Source organism: Macaca nemestrina, chromosome 17 (genome assembly GCF_043159975.1).
Source record: "Macaca nemestrina isolate mMacNem1 chromosome 17, mMacNem.hap1, whole genome shotgun sequence".
Lineage (NCBI taxonomy): Eukaryota > Metazoa > Chordata > Mammalia > Primates > Cercopithecidae > Macaca > Macaca nemestrina.
The window spans coordinates 6,909,514-6,930,614 of NC_092141.1; the positions used below are offsets into that span (position 1 = coordinate 6,909,514).

A 21,101-nucleotide genomic window follows, 5' to 3' on the forward strand; every position below is an offset into this window, starting at 1 on the left:
CTGGGCCTGCTTGTCATCACTCCAGACGTTGTTTAGAGTCCTTCTGTAAGCACAGCTGTTTCTAGTATCTGCAAAAACTCTAAGGGCCCCGGGGAGGATACACACCAGACTGGGTCTGGGCTCACACTACCCTGCATCCCCAGAGCCTCCCTGGACGCTGTTTGCGAAGTCCTCACCGCCTCAAGACCAGGAGCCATTTTTAGGGAACAGCATTCAAGCTCAACACGGCAAGTTCCCTCTTTCCTGCAGAGGGAGGAGCAGAAGGGAGCCGGAGATGGGGGAGAAGGGTGGGAGGTGGATGGTTTGGAAAAGGGATGGAGACCCAGACAGAGCGAAGCCAGTCAGCCAGGGTAAGCGAACAAGCTGCTGCCCAGGAGAAGCCTGGCCTCAGGCTCCCTGTGATAGCAGCAAAGAATGACCGCAGAGAGCGGCAGCAGGTGCTGGCCATGCTGTAGAGGGGCTTCCTGGGAGGGTCCAGCCACAGGAATCAACGGGGAATCCTGAGCCGAGAATTCTGAGGGTAGGATCTCCTCCCTCCCTGAAGCTGTGGGCTGGGCCGTCGGAAGACTTTCAGTTTTGTTTCCTTGCCTGCAAGAAACGAAACTCAACTGAAAGACTCCAGAGAGCAGAACATGGAAGGAGACTTCTCGGTGTGCAAGAACTGGTAAGAAAGCGCTTTCTCCAGCAGCAGACCCCGGCTGGTGAGGGAGAAACGCCGAGGAGATAGGGCTGTTTCTGAAGGGAGGAGAAAGTAGTTCCGGCATAAAAACACTTAGGAGGACAAGCAGCTGGAGACCGTGGGCCCCGAGGGTAGGAGGGTCTAAACGTGATAATCTCTGGGCGAGGGTGGACAGCATTACCTCCACTTCACTGCAGCCCCTTCCCCCCAAATTTTAGGCTTCCTGGGACTGTTCTGAAGACAAATAGCCCGGCCAGTGGTCCCAGCTGGGCTACTCATACTTGTGAGACCTTGGGTCCTAATCTGGGGTTCTGATACTCTGACCTTCACACCAGTCTGTGAAAGAAAGGGTCCCACGGAGATTCTCCAGGACTACTCTCACCCTCCTTGAAAGGGAGCCGTGGGGCAGAGCAGGGAGGACAGAGCAGGGGGCTGGGACCACACCTCTAACGGGGCGGGGCGGGGGCGGGGGCGGAATCTGACCCGTGGAAAAGCCCCATTCTCAGAGCTCCCTACCTGTGGCAGGGACTTGAGTGGGACCCTCCCCGGAGAGCTTTGCTCCAGCCAGACCCTTCAACTACTCTGGTTTCTCAACCAGCCTAGGAGGAGCAGGGGGAGAAGGGACCAGGCCAGGCAGAGGAGAGAGAACAGAGGAAGGCAAAATGCTGCCGCCTGTGTGCCCGCTGCCTGGGCAGAGCAGAAGCAAAGAGCTTGTTCACATCAAGAGGAGTGAGGCTTTGACAGTCCCTCTCGGGGCACGCCCCATGTGCCAGGGACATGGGCATGCAACTGTTCTCGTCCTCTGGGCCTTTATGGCTACCGCAGTTTATCTGTAGGTCAGATATACTTCTATAAGGCTGTTTTTAAAATGAAACATTTCACTTTAAATAATGTAAATAATTAAATTATTTCAATTTCAACAATTCGAGAGAAGTGCCAACTTCTCTTGAATCTTTTTTCTTGTTTTCTGGTGCCCCTCTTTGGTCCACAGTGTTAGGAACGCAGCCCTGCTAGGGCAGCCTTGGTCCCCATTTCCCTTCTCCCGAACTGCCACGAGCAAGAGTTGATGGAAGTGAAAAGGGTCATTTATTTCTTTCTTCGTTTTTTTTTGTTTTTTTTTTTAAGATGGAGTTTCGCTTCCTTTTGCCCCGGCTGTAGTGCAATGGTGCGATCTCAGCTCACTGCAACCTCCATTTCCCGGGTTCAAGTGATTCTCCTGCCTCAGCCTCCCGAGTAGCTGGAATTACAGGCGTGCGCCACCACGTCCGGCTAATTTTGTATTTTTTTAGTAGAGATGAGGTTTCACCATGTTGGCCAGGCTGGTCTCTAACTCCTGACCTCAGGTGATCCACCCGCCTCGGTTTCCCAAAGTGCTGGGATTACAGGCGTGAGCCACCACACTTGGCTAATTTTGTATTTTTAGTAGAGATGGGATTTCTCCATGTTGGTCAGGCTGGTCTTGGATTCCCAACCTCAGGTGATCCACCCGCCTTGGCCTCCCAAAGTGCTGGGATTACAGGCGTGAGCCACGGCGCCCAGCCGAAAGGGGGCGCTTCTTGGTGAAGAGGATGGTTGGAGAAAAACGCCCTGCCCAGGAAGTGGGAGGCTCAGAACCCTTCCTGCATTGTGGTCTCTGGGAAGAACCTCGGAGTCTCTGTGAGTTAGCGCAGGTGAACCTGGAGGCAGGAGAGACGGGAAGCTCTCGCTTTGGAGATTCTGGAAGTTGACATGGCCCTGGCAGGAAGCATGAGCCTAGCAGGGCTGTGTTCCTAACACTGTGGACCAAACAGGGGCACCAGAAAATAAGAAAAAAAGATTCAAGAGAATTTGGCACTTCTCTCGAATTGTTTAAATTGAAATAATTTCATTGTTTACATTATTTAAAGTGAAATGTTTCATTTTAAAAACAGCCTTATAGAGGTATAATTGACCTACAAATAAACTGCACATTTTAAAGGGTAATAATTGGTAAGTGTTGGCCTATGTTATACACATCCATAAAACACCATCACCCCCAAACCTCCCCCGTGCCCCTTGGTAATTCCTCCCTCCTGCTCCTTCCCATGCCCCGCCCCAGCAATGTAATAGCTCTGCAGAACGTCCTTATTCTTATTCGATGCTGCCCCACTGTTCTGGTTTTGGACCCACACAGGGAGTGTGGGGCAGGAGGTCATCATCATCACATGTTCAGTGCTTAAGGCCTCTGGAGATCTAGCCCTGGGTATGAAATACAGCTCCATGTTTTATAATTTGAAAATAAGTCTGCTTTCCCATCCCCCCACCTTGACCCTGTAGCAAAAGACACGTAGCCTCTGCCCACTTCGCCCTCCATGAGGCTCACTGCCTGCGGTTCCTGGTCTTGTGCCCGGAGTGTGAGGAGCCTGTCTCCAGGAAAAACATGGAGGAGCACTGCAAGGTTGAGCACCAGCAGGTGAGGAAGTGGCAAGGATGGGGTCTGGGAATCGGGGCAAGGGTGCAGTCCTGCCTGCAGGAGAGATGGGGTCTGAGAGTCGGGGGACGAGGGCCCAGTCCTCCCTGCAGGTGAGATGGGGTCCGGGAGTCAAGGTGAGTGTTCAGTCCTCCCTGCAGGAGAGATGGGGTCTGGGAGTTGGAGCGAGGGCTGGGGACTTAAGGCAAGGGTCCAGTCCCCCAGGCAGAGACTCACTTGAGGGTCATGGGAAGTCATTCAGCCCCTCCACACGAAGCCCCGTGGAAAGGAAATGTTAATCCTGCCTTTTCATGCTAATCTGAGTCTACCTCCAGTTTTCCCATTTCCAATCCTTTCCCTATAGGCTTATGGATCTGGCACAGGCAAGAGGTTCTGGTTTCAGGAAAGGTTGGCTGTTCTCTTGAGATCTCTAAAGAGAGGACGTGAAAAAGGAAGGCCCTGGAAGGCAGTCAGGTTGAGCTTCATTTCCCGCCTTTCCATGTCCATTCCTCCTGGGGCCCCTGATCTGTCTCTCTGGAGATACTCAAGCTCAGGCAGCCATTGCAACTCAGACTGGTCTGACAAACCACTTCTTGAACACTGGGCTGGGTGCTAGAGAGAGACTGAGGTAGGCACACCGGATCCCTGCCCTGTAGGAGTTCACAGACCGAAACCCAGAACTGTGAGCCAAAGTGGATGTGGGGCAGGCCCTGGGTGCTGGGTGGACCCACATCTGGTGTGTGTGTGTGTTTAGGTTGGGTGTACGATGTGTCAGCAGAGTATGCAGAAGTCCTCGCTGGAGTTTCATGAGGTAAGAGCCCCATGTGGTCCATGAGTCCAACAGAGCTCAGATCTCCCGAGGGCAGTCCCCCACTCTGGCCCTTCTCATCTGCTTTCTCGTATTGGCCGCAATTCCCTAGGGAGATGGGCACAAGTCCTTGATCTGCCTACAGTCAAAGAGGCCAGTGATCGTCCAGGTGCAGTGACTCGTGCCTATAATCCCAACACTTTGGGAGGCCGAGGTGGGCAGATCACGAGGTCAGGAGTTCAAGGCCAGCCTGACCAACATGGTGAAACCTCGTCTCTACTAACAATACAAAAATTAGCTGGGCATGGTGGCGCATGCCTGTAGTCCCACCCACTCAGGAGGCTGAGGCAGGAGAATCGCTTGAACCCGGGAGGCAGAGGTTGCAGTGAGCCAAGATCAAGCCACTGCTCTCCAGACTGGGTGACACAGTGAGACTCTGTCTCAAAAAAAAAAAAAAAGGCCAGTGATCATGCCCTTCCTGCTCCCTCCCACAGGCCAATGAGTGCCAGGAGCGCCCTGTTGAGTGTAAGTTCTGCGAACTGGACATGCAACTCAGCAAGCTGGAGCTCCACGAGTCCTTCTGCGGCAGCCGGACAGAGCTCTGCCCAGGCTGTGGCCAGTTCATCATGCGCCGAATGCTCGCGCAGCACACAGATGTCTGTCGGAGTGAACAGGCCCAGCTCAAGAAAGGTGAGCACACGACTGGGGTGGAAGAGAGACGTTCCAAGGGCCAGAGCCTTTCCTGGATGGGATGCAAGGAAAGGAAGCTCTCAACAGGACGGATGACAGTGTATTTGCTGTATAGATCTCAATTCATCTGACTATTCTAATTCTAAACCATGCCTCAGGGTGGCCTTCCTGTGTATCTGCTGTGGTCTTCAAATGACTGGTCCAGGGAGACCAGGAGGCCGGGGCTAGAGCCTGGCTGCCACAGAGTTGAGTAAAGAGGCCACGGAGAAGCTGGGCGGGGTGGCTCATGCCTGTAATCGCAGCACTTTGGGAGGCCGAGGCGGGCAGATCACCTGAGGTCGGGAGTTTGAGATCACCTTGACCAACATGGAGAAACCCTGTCTCTACTAAAAATACAAAATTAGCCAGACGTGGTAGCGGGCGCCCATAGTCCCAGCTACTTGGGAGACTGAGGCAGGAGAATTGCTTGGACCCAGGAGGCGGAGGTTGCAGTGAGCCGAGATCACACCATTGCACTCCAGCCTGGGCAACAAGAGCAAAACTCTGTCTCAAAAAAAAAAAAAAAAAAGAAAAGAAAAGAAAAGAGAGACCATGGGGAATCCTAGGAAACAGGGGGCTTTCTTTAAGTGCCTCCAGCACAATCCTAGCCTGGCAGAGATCCATTGCATCCTTTTATAGATGAGAAACCTACACACAGAATAAAGCAGGGGCTTGCTAGAGGCAGAAATAAGACTGGACTCCCACATTTCCTGGCACCGAATCTAAGGCTTTTTCCATTATCAGCAATGGCCAGAAGGGAGCTAGCGAGAGCTCCTGGCCTGGGGGCCTATGTATTGGCTCCCTGGTACCATTTTATGTTCACTTGACTCACTCACCTCTTTATGAGGGTATATTTACTGTCACACAACCATCAGTGTGATAGATCCTTTGGTGCATTTGCTGGTTGTTTTGGTAACATGGGAGAGAGTCTAAAACTCCCCAGTCCATAACCCTCTCCTGATAAACAATCAATCCAAGGGCAAAACTGGCCAATGCAAACCTGAAAAGTGTGAGAGTCATGTCCATTTCCTTCATCCCAGCATGGCTGGACTTCAACAGAATCAAACACAATCTTCACAACTTCAGTGCAACACAACACAACACAACACAGCTTCAACACCATCAACAAAGATGTGTTCAACCAACACCTGGTCTGATCACAGAGGCTGGAAACTGGTGGAATGAAAGAGCAGTCAGGTTGGAGTGGGTTGGCATCCGCAGCTACAGCTTCATTCATCGCCTCAGAAACCAGTCCTGCTCCAGGAAAATGTCTATCCATTAGGGTTGCTGCTGCCCTGAGTGCACATCTGCGGCCGTAAAGGAAATGATGTGGATGACTCGGCCACGAGTTGTGTGGTCAAGGATGCCGGCAGCGCAGAAAAGTCGAGGCCAGGCAGGCCCGGGGGTCAGTTCACGCTCATGAGTACAGGCCATGTAGGCAGGTGTGGGAGAGCTGGGCTAGCCATTGACAAGGTGGTGTTGTTTCTCTGCTTATTCAGGCGAAAGAATTTCAGCTCCTGAAAGGGAAATCTACTGTCATTATTGCAACCAAATGAGTCCAGAAAATAAGTATTTCCACCATATGGTGAGTAGCAGTTAGTAATGTTCTGGTGGTGCCAATAGTTCATCCACATTCTGAAAAGTATCACAGGAAAGGCAGACTCTGGGCCCAATTTTACATAGCACGAGTATTAAAGGGTCCTATATTTATTTTTTGCTTTGTTCAAAAAGATATTTTAGTGACTCGTTTAGGCTAATAAAGCACACACAATTGGTCTTCATTTGTGCCCAGCCCTTCAAAGGGGCCTCCCTTACCACTCTCAACACCCCCCGATCACCTCTGACCATCTCCAACCTTCACGGCCTGGACATTGCAATTTGGTCCTCAATAGGGCCTGTCCTACTGCTTTCTGTCCCATGTGGGAGTCTTCTCTGTCAGACTGTGAGTTTCCTACAAAACTGAATGACTTTTTCCATTTTCCTGATTTCAGGGCTTGGTGCAAAAAGAGGACTTTGTAGAGATGCAGTTATGTGATTGACTGACTGACTGATTTTGCCTGGGAACACTCACAGGCTCTTCCCTCCATAGCCCTAAGTGCCTTTTAGTGCACTGCTGTGCCAAGTTGCTCCCTTCTTTTGCACAGAATGAAGCATTTCCCCTTTGGGAAACTTACCAAGACTTCTCTCCAAAGAACTCTTCTCCTTGGGCAGAAAGTTGTTTACCTTTCTGAACACTTCAGTTCCTAAAACTACAGAATATCAAAACTAAACAAACCACAGAGATGATCCAGCTTTTTGCTCTTTTTTGTTTGTTTTTGCTGTTGTGGTAAACCACATATGATGTAAAATTTGCCATCGCTGTAGAGACATTTGGTACGTTCACAGTGTTGTGCAATCTGGTTCTAGAATATTTTCATCATTCCAAAAAGAAATCCTGTACCCATTACCAGATACCATCCATTCCCTCATCTTCCCAGTTCCTGGCAACCACTAGTCTGCTTTCTATCTTTATGGATTAGTCTATTCTGGACATTTCACATCAATGGAGTCATATACTATGTGGTCATATATAACCATCTTCTTTCACTTAGCATAATATTTTCAAGGTTTACCCGTGTTGTAGTTGTGGTGTGTATTAGCACTTTATTCCTTTTAATGGCCCTTTTTTTTTTTTTTTTTTTTTTCTGAGACAGGGTCTCACTCTGTCGCCCAGGCTGGAGTGCAGTGGCTATATATATATATATATATATATATATATATATATATATATATATATTTTTTTTTTTTTTTTTTTAGTAGAGACGGGGTTTTACCATGTTGGCCAGGCTGGTCTCAAACTCCTGACCTCAGGTGATCCGCCTTCCTCGGCTTCCCAATGTTAATGGCCTTTTTCATCCCACATTTTGTTTCTCTACTTGTTGATAAAATTTGGATTGTTTTCACCTTTCAGCTCTTTGCTTTTTGAAGTGCAGTCTGTGGACCAGCTGCATCAGCATCACCTGGGATCCTGTTAGAAATGTAGACTCTCAGGCCCTCCCCCTAGAAATGCTCAATCAGAATATGCAGGGTCACATGATTTCCCAGGCATGTCAAGTCTGAGATGCGCTGCCCCAGCCACGGGATTCTCAGCCTTGGCTGAACATGGAAATCACCTACTGACTTGTTTTCCTTAGTACTGATGTTTATTCGATGCTACAAGTGGTCCATGTCTTCTATTTGAATGAGAAAATACTTGGTGAGCACCCAAACAAGAGTAAAGCTGACTACTGCCCTTCAAATGTTCAGCCTGGCAACCAAGGCCCCTACCTACATACTTATTTGAAGGCTGCCGGGAGGTGGGGAGCTCCAGTACACATGGAACTGGATTTGTGCTCAGAAACTCTGAATTTTAGTTCTGCTCTGCCCCTTACTGGCTGTGTAACCTCTCTGAGCTTCTTTCTTCTTTGGAGGAAAATGGGGATAATGGTTTATCTCCTCGTTCAGGAAAAGAAGACATCCATGACCAGCCAACACCAGATCTATCTCCTTTGCAGCATCCACACTCACTCACTTTGCCTTCCCACCTCTTAACCATAGAGGAACTTGCTTTGTGCCCATCTAAAGCCTATCTCCTCCTACTGGTATACTATATCCTCTCTTTCTGCCTACACAAGGTCACACAAGGTTTTCGCTACACTGCTCCAGCAATTCTCCCCTCTCTGTCCTGCAACAGGGCTAGGACGTCCTAACATTTCTTACAGTAAGTTTTTAAAGGGGTACCACTACTGAGTATGTATATGTCAGTGGTGAATCTTTGGCCTTGCACGAAAATAATTTTCTTTTTTAATTTTTGAAAATTAAGGATTGAAATCATGTAGACTAGGTGGTTTGTGGTTTTCAGTCTTTAACTTTTTATTAACATGACCTAAAACCAGAAAAACACGTAATACTTCTGATCCCATTTCCTACAAGCTACTATCTTGCTTCTCTGTTGCCCTCCTCAGAAAAACATTTGAACTAGTTGTCTATAGTCACTGCCTCCATGTTTTCTTCTCCCATTCTTATTCCCACTCCAGTCTTGCCCTCCAGTGTAACCAAATCTACTCTTGTCAAAATCAATGACCTCTGCATTGCTAAATCCAATGCTCAGTTCTCAGTTCTCAATTTATGGGGACCATTTACTGCTCATCACTCCCTCTTCCTTAACGTACTTTCTCGGCTTCCAGGGTACCATACTATTATGGTTTTCAATGACCTCGGTGGTCTCTCATTCTCTACCTCCCCAACCTCTTAATTTTGAGGGGCCCTGGGGCTTAGTCTCTGGTCTCTTCTCTACCTATATTCACTGCCTTATTTCATTCTACCTCCTGATTTTTAAAAATGCCATATGTAGTCAGACACTTCCAAATTTATAGCTCAGTCTAGGCTTTTCTCCCCAAACTCTAGATTTGTATATTACTATTTACTGCATCTTCACTTGAATGCTTTATAGACATCTTAAATGTAACACATCTGAAATGGAATCCTCTCTGCCACAGCTTGGCCCATCTCAGTTAATGGCAACTCTATCCTTCCAGTCGTTCAGGCCAAAATCTCAGTTTCACTCTCGATTTCTCTTTCCCTCCATGTTGCTGATATGAACCATCATCTTCTCTAGCCCAGACGCTGCAGCAGTCTCCTAAACAGTCTTCCTACTTCTCACCTTGCCCCCTGCAGTCTATTCTCATCACAGTGGTCAACGTGATCCCTGAAAAATACAAGTCAGATTGTTTGGCTCCTCTGTTCAGATATCTGCACTGATTCTTGCCCCATTTTATGCAAACTCAAAACTACAGTGACTTTAGAGATCTATGTCATCTTTGCCTCCCTTCCTATCTCATCACCTCTTTGATCTCACGTACTACTCCTGTTCAGCTTACTGGCCTCCTGATCGTTTCTTGAGCATACCATGCCTTAGAGCTTTTTCACTGGCTACTGCCTCTGGCTGGAAGCTACCTCTTCACCTTCCCCACCTTATTGCAGGAGCTAACTCTCTCACTTCTCTCAAGTGTTTACCCAGATGGCACCTGCTCAAGGAGATGTACCACAACAACCTATTTAAAACTGCAACCCCCTCTCCATCACATATTTACTACCCCCTTACCTTCTTCTATTATTTTTTTTCCATAGCATTTGCCAACTTCTAACATATTATCTAATTTACTTACTTATGATGGCCCTTGTTAATTATCTCCCACCACCTCAGTAAAACTATAAGCCCCACTGCTCCCCTTCATGCTAACTACTCCCCACACACAAATACTCTACTTTCACTTTTAGCTGTTTCTTCCAGTAATCACCTTCATATGTCTAAAGAACCTTCTTACATTTTTTCCAATTTTAGATATTACCTGTTGACTCATAAGGATTTAGTAATATAGATTTCACTTTTTTATACCACCCATCCCACACACATACCTCCAAAGTTCTTCATTTCATCCTTTCAATTTATTGATTTCACTCATTCTGGTTAAATAAATATTCAATATTACATTAGTATAACCACATAAACATTATAAATGGTTTTCCACATGAACTGTGATTATGTGTGCTTTCTCCTACAACTTTTTGTTTTCCCTGGACTTAATAATTGCTTCAGTTTTTCATTTGCTTCACTTTCTAGGTACTTATCATTAAATCATCCCTAATATTCTCTAGCAGATATGAAAATTCCCCTGAGTACAACTAAACACATCAGATAGTCTATCCATTTCATTTTGGGAGCATGTGATTCTCCAGGCTTGATGATTAGCTCTTGGTCTGGAATTTCTTCCACTCTCTCCACGGTTGGAGTTCTGATTCCCAAATCTCAGGTCTCATCTTTCTCTTTCTTAGGTTACTCCTTGTTTGATAGAACATATCCTAAATAGTTTCTTGAGAAAGAAAGCATGAGAGGCAAATTTTTAAGACCTTATATGTCTGAAAATGATAGCTCGAGTGGCTATAGAATCTATTGACCATCTTAATTAAAAAAAAAATTTATTACAATTCTGATTTGGCCACTACACATTGTATACATGTACAGAAGATCATTCTGTATTCTGTAAGCATGTATCATTATTACTTGTCCAGTAAAAATAAAAGAAATAAAGTTAATTACAAAAAAATTCAAACAAATATGAAAGTAGAAAGTTAATACAATAAACGTTCATGTATTCACTCCCAGATACAACAGTTGTTGTTCTAAACAAAGTTAATAAAAATAAATCTACTCTTAGATACATTACAGATAAAAGGCAAAGGTAAAGAAGAAGATTACAAGCAAAGGAATGGCAATTAGGCTGAAAGAAAATATATCAACAGCAATAATAGAAGTGGGTATGCAGTGGAATAATCTTCAAAGTGCTAAGAGAAAATAGCTGTTAACATGTGGAAATCAAAAGTTTTCCAGACTTGAACTATTCTGTTTTCTTTTTTCTAAAGTATGTTAAAGCAAATCCAAGATATCCTGTTATTTCACCATCATTCTTTCATATCTCAAAAATACAGTCATTTTCTTAATCACGATGCCTTTATCACTCTCAATGACATTAACAATAATTTTTCCCCAATTGTTTTGAGGCCTTGCATTTACCACTCTTGTTCATTACTACTGCTGGTGCTGCTGCTGCTTGCTTCTCCCTTGTCTTCTATTGGATTGAGCAAGATTTCTTTATTCTCTTTCTTCTTTTCTACTGATTCAGCAATTTTACATTCTGTTTCTATCATTTCAGTAGTTATCCTTAACATTTTAATATGAATACTTAATAAAGTCTAAAATTAGTCATTAGCTCTACTCTCCTTACAAACAGTATATAAATTTGAGAACATGTTAATGCTCATCCTCTACTCCTATCTTACATGAAAATGCTGCCAGAATTTTGTTTCATTTTGCTTTCATACTACCCCTCTTTAGTGATTATTGTTGTTATTTATGTAACTCATGCCTGTTTAGATATACTCACAGGTTTTTTGTTTTTGCTTTTTTTCTTTCCTTTTTTGAGACAGAGTCTCACTCTGTTGCCTGGACTGGAGTGCAGTGGCATGATCCTGGCTCACTGCAACCTTCGCCTCCAGGGTTCAAGCAGTACTCCTGCCTCAGCCGCTTGAGTAACTGATACTACAGGGGTGTGCCACCATGTCTGGCTAATTTTTGTATTTTTAGTACATATGGGGTTTTTCCATGTTGGCCAAGCTGGTCTCAAACTCCTGATCTCATGTAATCTGCCCACTTCGGCCTCCCAAAGTGCTAGGATTACAGGCACGAGCCACTGTGTCCGGCTGGATATACTCGCAAGTTTACCTTTCTCTTTGCTCACATTCTTTCTTGGATCCTAAGCTTTCCTTCTGGGTAAGATTTCTGTCTTCCTGAAACACATCTCAGCAGTTTCTTCACCAAGAACCTTGAGTAGTAAATCTTCAGTTGCCTGAAAATCTGCTTTTTGTTTTTTGCATTCATGAATGATAGTTTAGCTGAATATCAAATTCTAGATTAACAGCTATTTTCTCTTACCATTTTGTAGATTATTTCACTGCTGTCCCACTTCTGTTATTGCTGTTGATGTATTTTCTTTCAGCCTAATTGCCATTCCTTTGTATGTAATCTTTTTATTTGGTTGATTTCAAGATCCTCTTTGCCTTTTACCTGTAATGTATTTAAGAGTAGATTTATTTTTATTAATTCCGTTCAGAACAATGTACTCAAATGTGTTTGTTTTCTCCTGCTCAGGATTTCTCTTTCCTTGATATAAAGATTTATATCACTAATCACGTCTGAAAATTCTCATCTATTATCTCTTTGAATTCCCAACGTTCCCCAACTCTCCCACATTCTCTCAACTCTCCTTCTGGAACATAACACATGTGTATTAAACATTCTCATTCTAGCTTCATGTCTCTCTTTTTTTCATGTAATCTTTCCCCTTTTAATAGCCTTATGTCTCTTAACCTTTCATATTTTCTCTATTTCTATCTCCTGTATTCTGGGTAATTTCTTCAAATTATCTCCAAGTTCATTCATTCTTTCTTGGCCAAATCTAATCTGCTGTTTTTAGCCCATCCATTTAGATTCAATACCTGCATTTTTCATGTCTAGAAGTTCAGTTTATCTTTCTTTCAAATTTGCCTATTTTTGTTCTCACTACAAAAAAAAAGATAGGTATGTGAAGTAATGGATATGTTAATTAACTTGACTTAATCATCCCACAATATATACATATATTAAAATATCACATGAATATATAAAGTTATTATTTGTTAATTACAAATTAGAAAATTTCTAATTTGCCTATTCTGTTTTTCATGAGATGTTATTCTTTTCCCAGAGTTAACCATTTTTTATTAATTTATTTTACAGTCTCTATCCTATAGTTGCATAACCTGAACTTCTTGGAGGCTAATCTTACTACTTTTGTGTCTGTGATTCTTACTCAAGGTGGATTGCTTCCCTGTGTGTTTGTAATTTTGGATTGTGAGTTTTTATGTGGCGGGACTCTACCTATGAGGATCCTCTATGACCTATTTTGAGGCTCTTGTCCCTCCAGAGGAATTTTGTGATTGCTTCTGCCAGACATCTCAATGTTTGTGTTAATTCTTCTGCTCAGGGATTCCCAGACCATGAGGCTAAAGTAAATCCTAATGCCAAACACAGGAATGGCATGGACCTGTGATTTTGAGTTTTCAGGGGCATGAGTTTTCTTCTCCACACTCAAATACCGGCCCAAGAAAGAAAGGCTTCCTTGCCACTTTCCTTTTCTCATTAGGTGATACTTTTCCTCTTACCCACCACAATTTACCCTTTAAAGCTTCCAGTTTTATGCAGGGTCAATAGAGTCTTACTTCCAATTCCCCTCCTGTGTGAATGGGATTTCCTCTCATCCAAGCCCCTAGTTACAAAATTGACCCCGCGTCTCCCATAACCAGTGTCAACTCCTGTGCTTAACCAGTCCATTTGTGCTGCTATAACAGGACACCACAGACAGGGTAATAATAAAGAACAGATAATTATTTCTAACAGCTCTGAAGGCTGGGAAGTTCAAGATCAAGGCACCTACCATTTGGTGTCTGGTGAGGGCCTTCTTGCTGCCTCCTAGCATGGTAGAAGGCAAAAGAGTAGAAGGCTGGAGCCAAATGCTTCATGAAGCCTCATTTATAAGGACCCTAATCCCATTAACAAGGGAGGAGCCTTCATGATCTAATCACCCCTAAAGGCCCCACCTCTTAATACCATCACGTTGGCAACACCTGAATTTTGGAGGAGACACATTCAAACCATAGCAACCAGTCAGACCTTCATTCCTGGAATGCAAAATTTTCTTTCTTTCCCGCAAAGCCAGCTATTAAATTGAATGTCTGTCACATTTTATACAGCATATAACAGTGTTTACAGTGGGAATTTTTGTGTTATCTAGTCTACTGTATTTTCTGACCATTAAAGCTGAAGTCGTTTTAAAATTTGATATATTATTCACAATTGCAGGGTAAATGTTGTCCGGACTCAGAGTTTAAGAAATGCTTTCCTGTTGGAAAGCCAAAAATTCTTCCTTCATCTCTTCCAAGTCAAGCTGCTGAAAATCAAACCTCCACGATGAAGAAAGATGTTCGTCCGAAGACAATTAGTATAAACAGATTTCCTCCTCATTCTGAAAGTTCATCAAAGAAAGCACCAAGAGGCAACAACAAAACCTTGGATCCACTTTTGATGTCAGCGCCCAAACCCAGGACCAGCTCCCCTAGAGGAGATAGAACAGCCTATGACATTCTAAGGAGATGTTCTCAGTGTGGCATCCTGCTTCCCCTGCCGATCCTAAATCAACATCAGGTACTCAGCCTCTGTTTTCTGCTTACCGTGCTGTACACCATCTGCACAGTGTCTCTAAAAAATCCAACACCTGAAAGCCACAACAAATGTTGTGATTGAAAAGGCTCTTTTCTCTGACTCCTGCTTCTCTGGGTGCCCAAATGCACTCTCTCGTAGCACTTACCACCTGGTTTATTTGCATCACCTCTGAGAAACTGAGTCACCTTTGACTCAAGCCAGGTCTTTGAAGGTGAAGCCAGGTCCCTCATCTCTGTGTCTTTAGCTTCTAGGCCAGGGATTGACATACAGCAAGTGCCCCAAAACGGTTGAGTAAATGAATAAAGCAGTGGATACCCAGTCTATCTCTCTCATGGTGTAGACATGCCAGTGAGGCCCAGAGATGAGATGTCTTGGTCAAGATCCTAAGCCAGTCGGTGGCTTACCTCCAGCAGATCAAGGTTTGCTTCAAGAAGATCAGGGTTTGTAGGCATCTCCCTGAATATCCTGATTTTTACATCCTAGGTTATTTTCTTTTTTTGAGATGGAGTCTCGCTCTGTCGCCCAGGCTGGAGTGCAGTGGTGTGATCTCGGCTCACTGCAAGCTCCGCCTCCCGGGTTCACGCCATTCTCCTGCCTCAGCCTCCCAAGTAGCTGGGACTACAGGTGCCCACCACCTTGCCTGGCTAGTTTTTTGTATTTTTTAGTAGAGACGGGGTTTCACCGTGTTAGCCAGGATGGTCTCGATCTCCTGACCTCGTGATCCGCCTGTCTCGGCCTCCCAAAGTGCTGGGATTACAGGCTTGAGCCACCGCGCCCCGCCTGTCCTAGGTTATTTTCTAGTAATAATAACAATTGACATTAGACGTTGTTAACCATGGTGTGCCAGTTACAATGCAGAGCTCTTTATAATCTTCATCATAAACAATAGGCATGTATTTCATCCCCATTTTAGTGATAAGGTAAAGTAGCTCCCCAAGGGCTATACAATTAGAGGGTGGCAGGATCCAGCCTGAGTCGCCATGTATATAGCTCCAAAGTTTATGCTCTTAAGCTCCAGACTAAATGCCTCACTTTAAAAAAATTATTTTTTTTCAAAATACAAAAGTACTAGATTTTGTTGGAGCTAGTTAACATAATATCATATAAAGAAGTATAAAAGCAAAGCTAACCCTACTTCTCCAACCCCGTACCCTGAGATACCAATTTGGACAGTCTTATGGGCATCTTTTCAAAGCTCTTTGTGTATACAAACCTAAACAAGGTTTTACTCGTTTCTTTTCCTGCACATACTATCTTACTATACCTATTACTCTGCCACTTGCCTTTTTCACCGCCGGGCGCGGTGGCTCAAGCCTGTAATCCCAGCACTTTGGGAGGCCGAGACGGGCGGATCACGAGGTCAGGAGTTCGAGACCATCCTGGCTAACACGGTGAAACCCTGTCTCTACTAAATAATACAAAAAACTAGCCGGGCGAGGTGGCGGGCGCCTGTAGTCCCAGCTACTCAGGAGGCTGAGGCAGGAGAATGGCGTAAAAACCCGGGAGGCGGAGCTTGCAGTGAGCTGAGATCTGGCCACTGCACTCCACCCTGGGCGACACAGCGGGACTCCGTCTCAAAAAAATAAATAAATTAAAAAAAAAAAAAAAAGTATATGATGCATGCTCCTTACAAAAGACTTAGTAGGCCAAAACCTTTTTTTTTAACTTCCTTATGCATCTATGTATGCACATAAGCATATAATTTTACAAAAATGCGTTGATTTCATATTTGCTGGGGGTGTTACTAGTGCCTTTTTTCCTGGCCTCCCACAATTTGGTATATTTCCTTTCACAATTTTCTCCATCCTTATATAACAGAGTTGCCAGATTTGGCAAATAAAAATACAGGACAGTCAGTCAAATTTGAATTTCAGAGAAACAAAGAATTGCTTTTAGTATAAGTATGTTCCATGCAATGATTGTTTTGCTGAAATTAAAATTTAACTGGGGCACCCTGTATTTTATTTAGCAATTTCTTACATGACCACATACAAACATACACATTTGGAGTCCTGTTATATACATTTTTTTTTACTTTTTTTTTCTTTTTTTTTTTTTTTTTTTTTTTTTTTGAGACAGAGCCTTGCTCTGTCCACCCAGGCTGGAATGCAGTGATAGGATCTTGGCTCACTGCAATCTCTGCCTCCCAGGTTCAAGCGATTCTCCTGCCTTAGCCTCCTGAGTAGCTGGGATTACAGGCATCTGTCACCAAGCCCAGCTAATTTTGCATTTCAGTAGAGACGGGATTTCACCATGTTGTCCAAGCTGGTCTTGAACTCCTGATCTCAGGTGATCTACCCACTTCGGCCTCCCAAAGTGCTGGAATTACAGGCGTGAGCCACCACGCCTGGCCAACATTTCTTTACATCCTAATGTAAATTCAGCAATACCCAAGGAAATCCCTACAAGCCAAACAATATGGCTTATTTTTATTTTTATTAATGGCTGCCTAGGATTCCATGGTGTGAGTGTTCTCCCATCTGTCCCTCCACCCAGTGATAGCAACAGGCCCCTGTTAAACTTTGTTGCAAGCCTCCTGTACTCCTGGCTCAGTGGGCTCCTGACCATTTCTGTGCCATTACACTCCAGTCTTTGGGCAGGGCTCATGCTCTGTAACAAGGGACAGCAATATCCAGAGATATTCTAGGAGCTAGCACTTCCTACTTTAACCATATCAAACTTTTTTATATCTATTTCTTAGGAGAAATGCCGGTGGTTAGCTTCATCGAAAGGAAAACAAGTGAGAAATTTCAGCTAGATTTGGAAAAGAAAAGGTACTACAAATTCAAAAGATTTCACTTTTAATACTAGCTCTCCTGCCTGCTTGCTGGGGTGGTCTTGTGAAACGTGATGGGTTTTATTCGTTGGGCTTTAAAAGAAAAGGTTTGGCAGAACTAAAAACAAAACCCACATATCATCTCAATAGATACAGAAAAGGCTTTTGATAAAATTCAGCTTGACTTCATGTTAAAAACCCTCAACAAACCAGGCGTTGAAGGAACATACCTCAAAATAATAAGAGCCACCTATAACAAAACCACAGCCAACATCATACTGAATGAGCAAAAGCTGGAAGCATTACCCTTGAGAACTAGAACAAGGCACTTCAGTCCTGTTCAACATAGTACTGGAAGTCCTTGCCAGAGCAATCAGGCAAGAGAAAGAAATAAAAGGCAACCATATAGGAAGAGAGGAAGTCGAAGCATCTCGGTCTGCAAATGATATGATTCCATACCTAGAAAACCCCATGGTCTTGGCCCAAAAGCTCCTAGATCTGATAAACAACTTCAGCTAACTTTCAGGAGACAAAATCAATGTACAAAAATCAGTAGCATTTTTATACACCAACAACATCCAAGCTGAGAGCCAAATCAAGAACGCAATCCCATTCACAATTGCCACAAAAAGAATAAAATACCTAGGAATACAGCTAACTAGGGATATGAAACATCTCTACAACAAAAATTACAAAACACTGCTGAAAGAAATCAGAGATGACACAAATGGAAAAACATTCCATGCTCATGGATAGGAAGAATCAATATTGTTAGAATGGCCATACTACTCAAAGCAATTTATAGATTCAATGCTATTTCTAACAAACTACCAATAACATTCTTCACAGAATCAGAAAAAAAAAAAAATGCTTTAAAATTTATTTGGAACCAGAAAAGCACCCAAAAAGCCAAAGCAATCCTAAGCAAAAAGAACAAAGCTGGAGGCATCATATTACCCAACTTCAAACTATACTACAGGGCTACAGTAATCAAAACTGCATGGTACTGGTACAAAAGCAGACACACAGGTCAATGGAAGAGAATAGAGAGCCCAGAAATAAAGCTACAAACCTACAATCATCTAATCTTTGACAAAGTAGAGAAAAATAAGCAATGGGGAAAGAACTCCCCATTCAATAAGTGGTACTGGGATAACTACCTAGCCATATGCAGAAGATTGAAACTGAACCCCTTCCTTACACCAGGTGCAAAAATCAAGATGGATTAAAGACTTAAACGTAAAACCCCAAACTATAAAAACTCTGGAAGATAACCTAGGCAATACCATTCTGGACATAGGAATGGACAAAGATTTCGTGACAAAGATCCCAAAAGCAATTGTAACAAAAGCAAAAATTGACAAATGGGACATGGTTAAACTAAAGGGCTCTGCACAGCAAAAGAAACTAGCAACAGAGTAAACAGACAACCTATAGAATGGGAAAAAATATTTGCAAACTCTGCATCTGACAAAGGTCTAATATCCAGAATCTATAAGGAACTTAAATAAGCTAACAAGCAAAAAACAAACAACACAATTAAAAAGTGGAAAAAGGACATGAATAGACACTTTTCAAAAGAAGACATACGCGTGGCTAACAAGCATATGAAAAAATGTTCAACATCACTTCTCATTAGAGAAATGCAAATCAAAACCACAACAAGATACTATCTCACATCAGTCAGAATAGCTATTATTAAAAAGTCAAAAAGTAACAGATGTTGGTGAGGTTGCAAACAAAGGGGAACGCTTATACACTGCTGGTAGGAATGTAAAATTAGTTCAGCCATTGTGGAAAGCAGTTTGACAATATCTCAAATAACTTAAATAAGAACTACCATTGACTCAGCCATTCCGTTATTGGTTATATACCCAAAGGAATCTAAAGCATTCTGTCATAAAGACATATATACACAAATGTTCACGGCAGCACTATTCACAATAGCAAAGTCATAGAATCAAACTAAATGCCCATCAGTGGTAGAATGGATAAAGAAAATGTGGCAGCCAGGTGCGGTGGCTCACGCCTATAATCCCAGCACTTTGGGAGGCCGAGGCGGTGGATCACCTGAGGTCAGGAGTTTGAGCCCAGCCTGGCCAACATGGTGAAATCCCGTCTCTGCTAAAAATACAAAACTTAGCTGGGCGTGGTGGCAAGCGCCTGTAATCCCAGCTACTTGGGAGGCCTAGGCAGGAGAATCGCTTGAACCTGGAAGGTGGTGGTTGCAGTGAGCAGAGATCGTGCCACTGCACTCCAGCCTGGGCAACTAAGCGAGACTCTGCCTCAAAAAAAAAAAAAAAGAAAACAAAATGTGGCACATATACACCATGGAATACTATGCAGTCATAAAAAAGAATGGGATCATGTCCTGTGCAGCAACAGGAATGGAGCTGGAAACCATTATCCTAAATGAACTCATTCAGAAACAGAAAACCAAATACCACATGTTCTCACTTATAAGTAGAAGCTAAACATTGAGTACACGTGGATACAAAGAAGGGAACCACAGACACTGGAGCCTACCTGAGGTTGGAGCATGGAAGGAGGGTGAGGATCGAAAAACTACCTACCTGGTACTATGCTTTTTATCTGAATGATGAAATAATCTGTACAACAAACCCTCGTGACATGCAGTTTACCTGTATAACAAGCCTGTACATGTGCCCCCGAACCTTAAAAAAATAAGTTAAAAGAAAAATGTTTGGACTATTTTCCTTCTTTCGAACAAAGACAATGGTTTGCCCAAGGACTACAAATAAACAAGGGGAAAAAAGAAAGGTTCCAGTTTTGTCTGAAAGTTCTGATTAAACCTCTGGGGCCTGCAGCCTGGAGAACCTGGAGAACTCTACACCCACAGAACCCGGCTTTGTCCCCAAAGAATAAAAACACCTTTCTAAAAGCTGCTTTTCCACCTTTCTTTGGGTTCTGCCCTGGTTTTCTAGGGCCAGGGATGGCAACACCCGGGACCCCAGGAAGAGGGCAGTGCTCAGGGAAAGGGGAGCACGAGGTGTTGAGGGAGGGAGAAAGAAACGAGGCTGGGACAGTGGGTAAGGGCCAGGTGAAGTGGAGAGGGGCGGCTTCGAAGGCTTCAGGCAGGGAGAGTGGCTGGGGGAAGCCTAGCGATGCAACCTATCCAGCCGCAAACGGCACACTCCCACCTTTCTGCCTGGGCTTTGAGGAGACCCAGTTAGGGCACCCGCCTCTGCTAGGGGAGGAAAATAGGTGGGTAGGACGTCTTTAGATTTCCCTCCCTGGTTGGCACCTGTGTGATATGGTGGACCAACCCTGGGTTCGAATCCCACCTCCCCACTTTCAACACGTTCTCATTGGGAAACTTTATTCACCTTCCAACACCTCCGTCTCCGTATTTGCGAAATGGATGTGTCTGTATTCCTATCTTCCTTGACGGGACGGTGGGAGCAGTTCTCTAGCTTTGTCTTGCCCAGGTAAGTCTGGTGCTTAAGGCTTTCCTTTGGGAGCCTTGTCTAAAGGGAGGAAAGTGGACCCAAGGGCTGAGCACGCTGCGGCGGCTTCGATTAAAAAAAAAAAAAAAAAAAAAAAAAAAAAAAAAAAACCCGGGGCTGGGTCAGAATGGGAAAGGCAGCGAACTGAACGGGCTTGAGCCCCAAGTTTGGGGCTGAACGTCTTCCCTGCGTGCAGAAGGAAGGGCAGGAGCATGCCATCCTCACCTGGAGCGCCGGCCGAGTCTCCCGCCTCCCAGCGCCTGGCCAGGGCCCCGTCTGGCCCTCTGCATGTGGGATCCACTGACCTGGCAACTGTAGGTTTGGGACTGAGACCTGGGGGCAGGAACAGAGTCTTGCAGGTGGCGGCGCGTCACAAAGG

General features: G+C 44.3%; 1 protein-coding gene and 1 long non-coding RNA gene across 9 annotated transcripts; one reads left to right on the top strand and one right to left on the bottom strand.

The window, feature by feature from the left end:
* Positions 1-159: 159 nt before the first annotated feature.
* LOC105472910 (XIAP associated factor 1) lies at positions 160-19,568 on the top strand. Of its 5 annotated transcripts, XM_011726510.2 has the most exons (7): positions 181-664; positions 2,975-3,110; positions 3,862-3,918; positions 4,410-4,605; positions 6,144-6,229; positions 14,120-14,461; positions 17,181-19,568. In XM_011726510.2, the coding sequence occupies exons 1-7, from the start codon at positions 633-635 to the stop codon at positions 17,235-17,237; spliced, it is 906 nt and encodes a 301-aa protein (XP_011724812.2). In that variant the 5' UTR covers positions 181-632; the 3' UTR covers positions 17,238-19,568. The 5 variants fall into 5 exon arrangements, with proteins under 5 accessions (XP_024645955.2, XP_024645954.2, XP_011724820.2 ...); XM_024790187.2 differs by lacking the exon at positions 17,181-19,568 and having other exon boundaries at positions 160-664; positions 14,200-14,342; XM_011726518.3 differs by lacking the exon at positions 3,862-3,918 and having other exon boundaries at positions 174-664.
* Positions 6,025-21,079, bottom strand: LOC105472905 (uncharacterized). Of its 4 annotated transcripts, XR_011615346.1 has the most exons (6): positions 20,948-21,053; positions 20,603-20,743; positions 19,829-19,930; positions 12,718-12,781; positions 12,155-12,286; positions 6,025-6,161 (listed from the first exon to the last, which is right to left on the bottom strand). It is a non-coding gene; the product is annotated as an uncharacterized lncRNA (long non-coding RNA). The 4 variants fall into 4 exon arrangements; XR_011615345.1 differs by lacking the exon at positions 19,829-19,930; XR_011615344.1 differs by lacking the exons at positions 12,718-12,781; positions 19,829-19,930.
* Positions 21,080-21,101: the final 22 nt, after the last annotated feature.

Excerpts from the sequence above, each read along its gene's own strand:
- LOC105472910 (XM_011726510.2), top strand. The coding sequence starts at position 633 with ATGGAAGGAGACTTCTCGGTGTGCAAGAACTG. Across the intron at positions 665-2,974 it reads TTCTCGGTGTGCAAGAACTG|CAAAAGACACGTAGCCTCTG; the intron begins GTAAGAAAGCGC and ends TTGACCCTGTAG. Across the intron at positions 14,462-17,180 it reads CGATCCTAAATCAACATCAG|GAGAAATGCCGGTGGTTAGC; the intron begins GTACTCAGCCTC and ends TCTATTTCTTAG.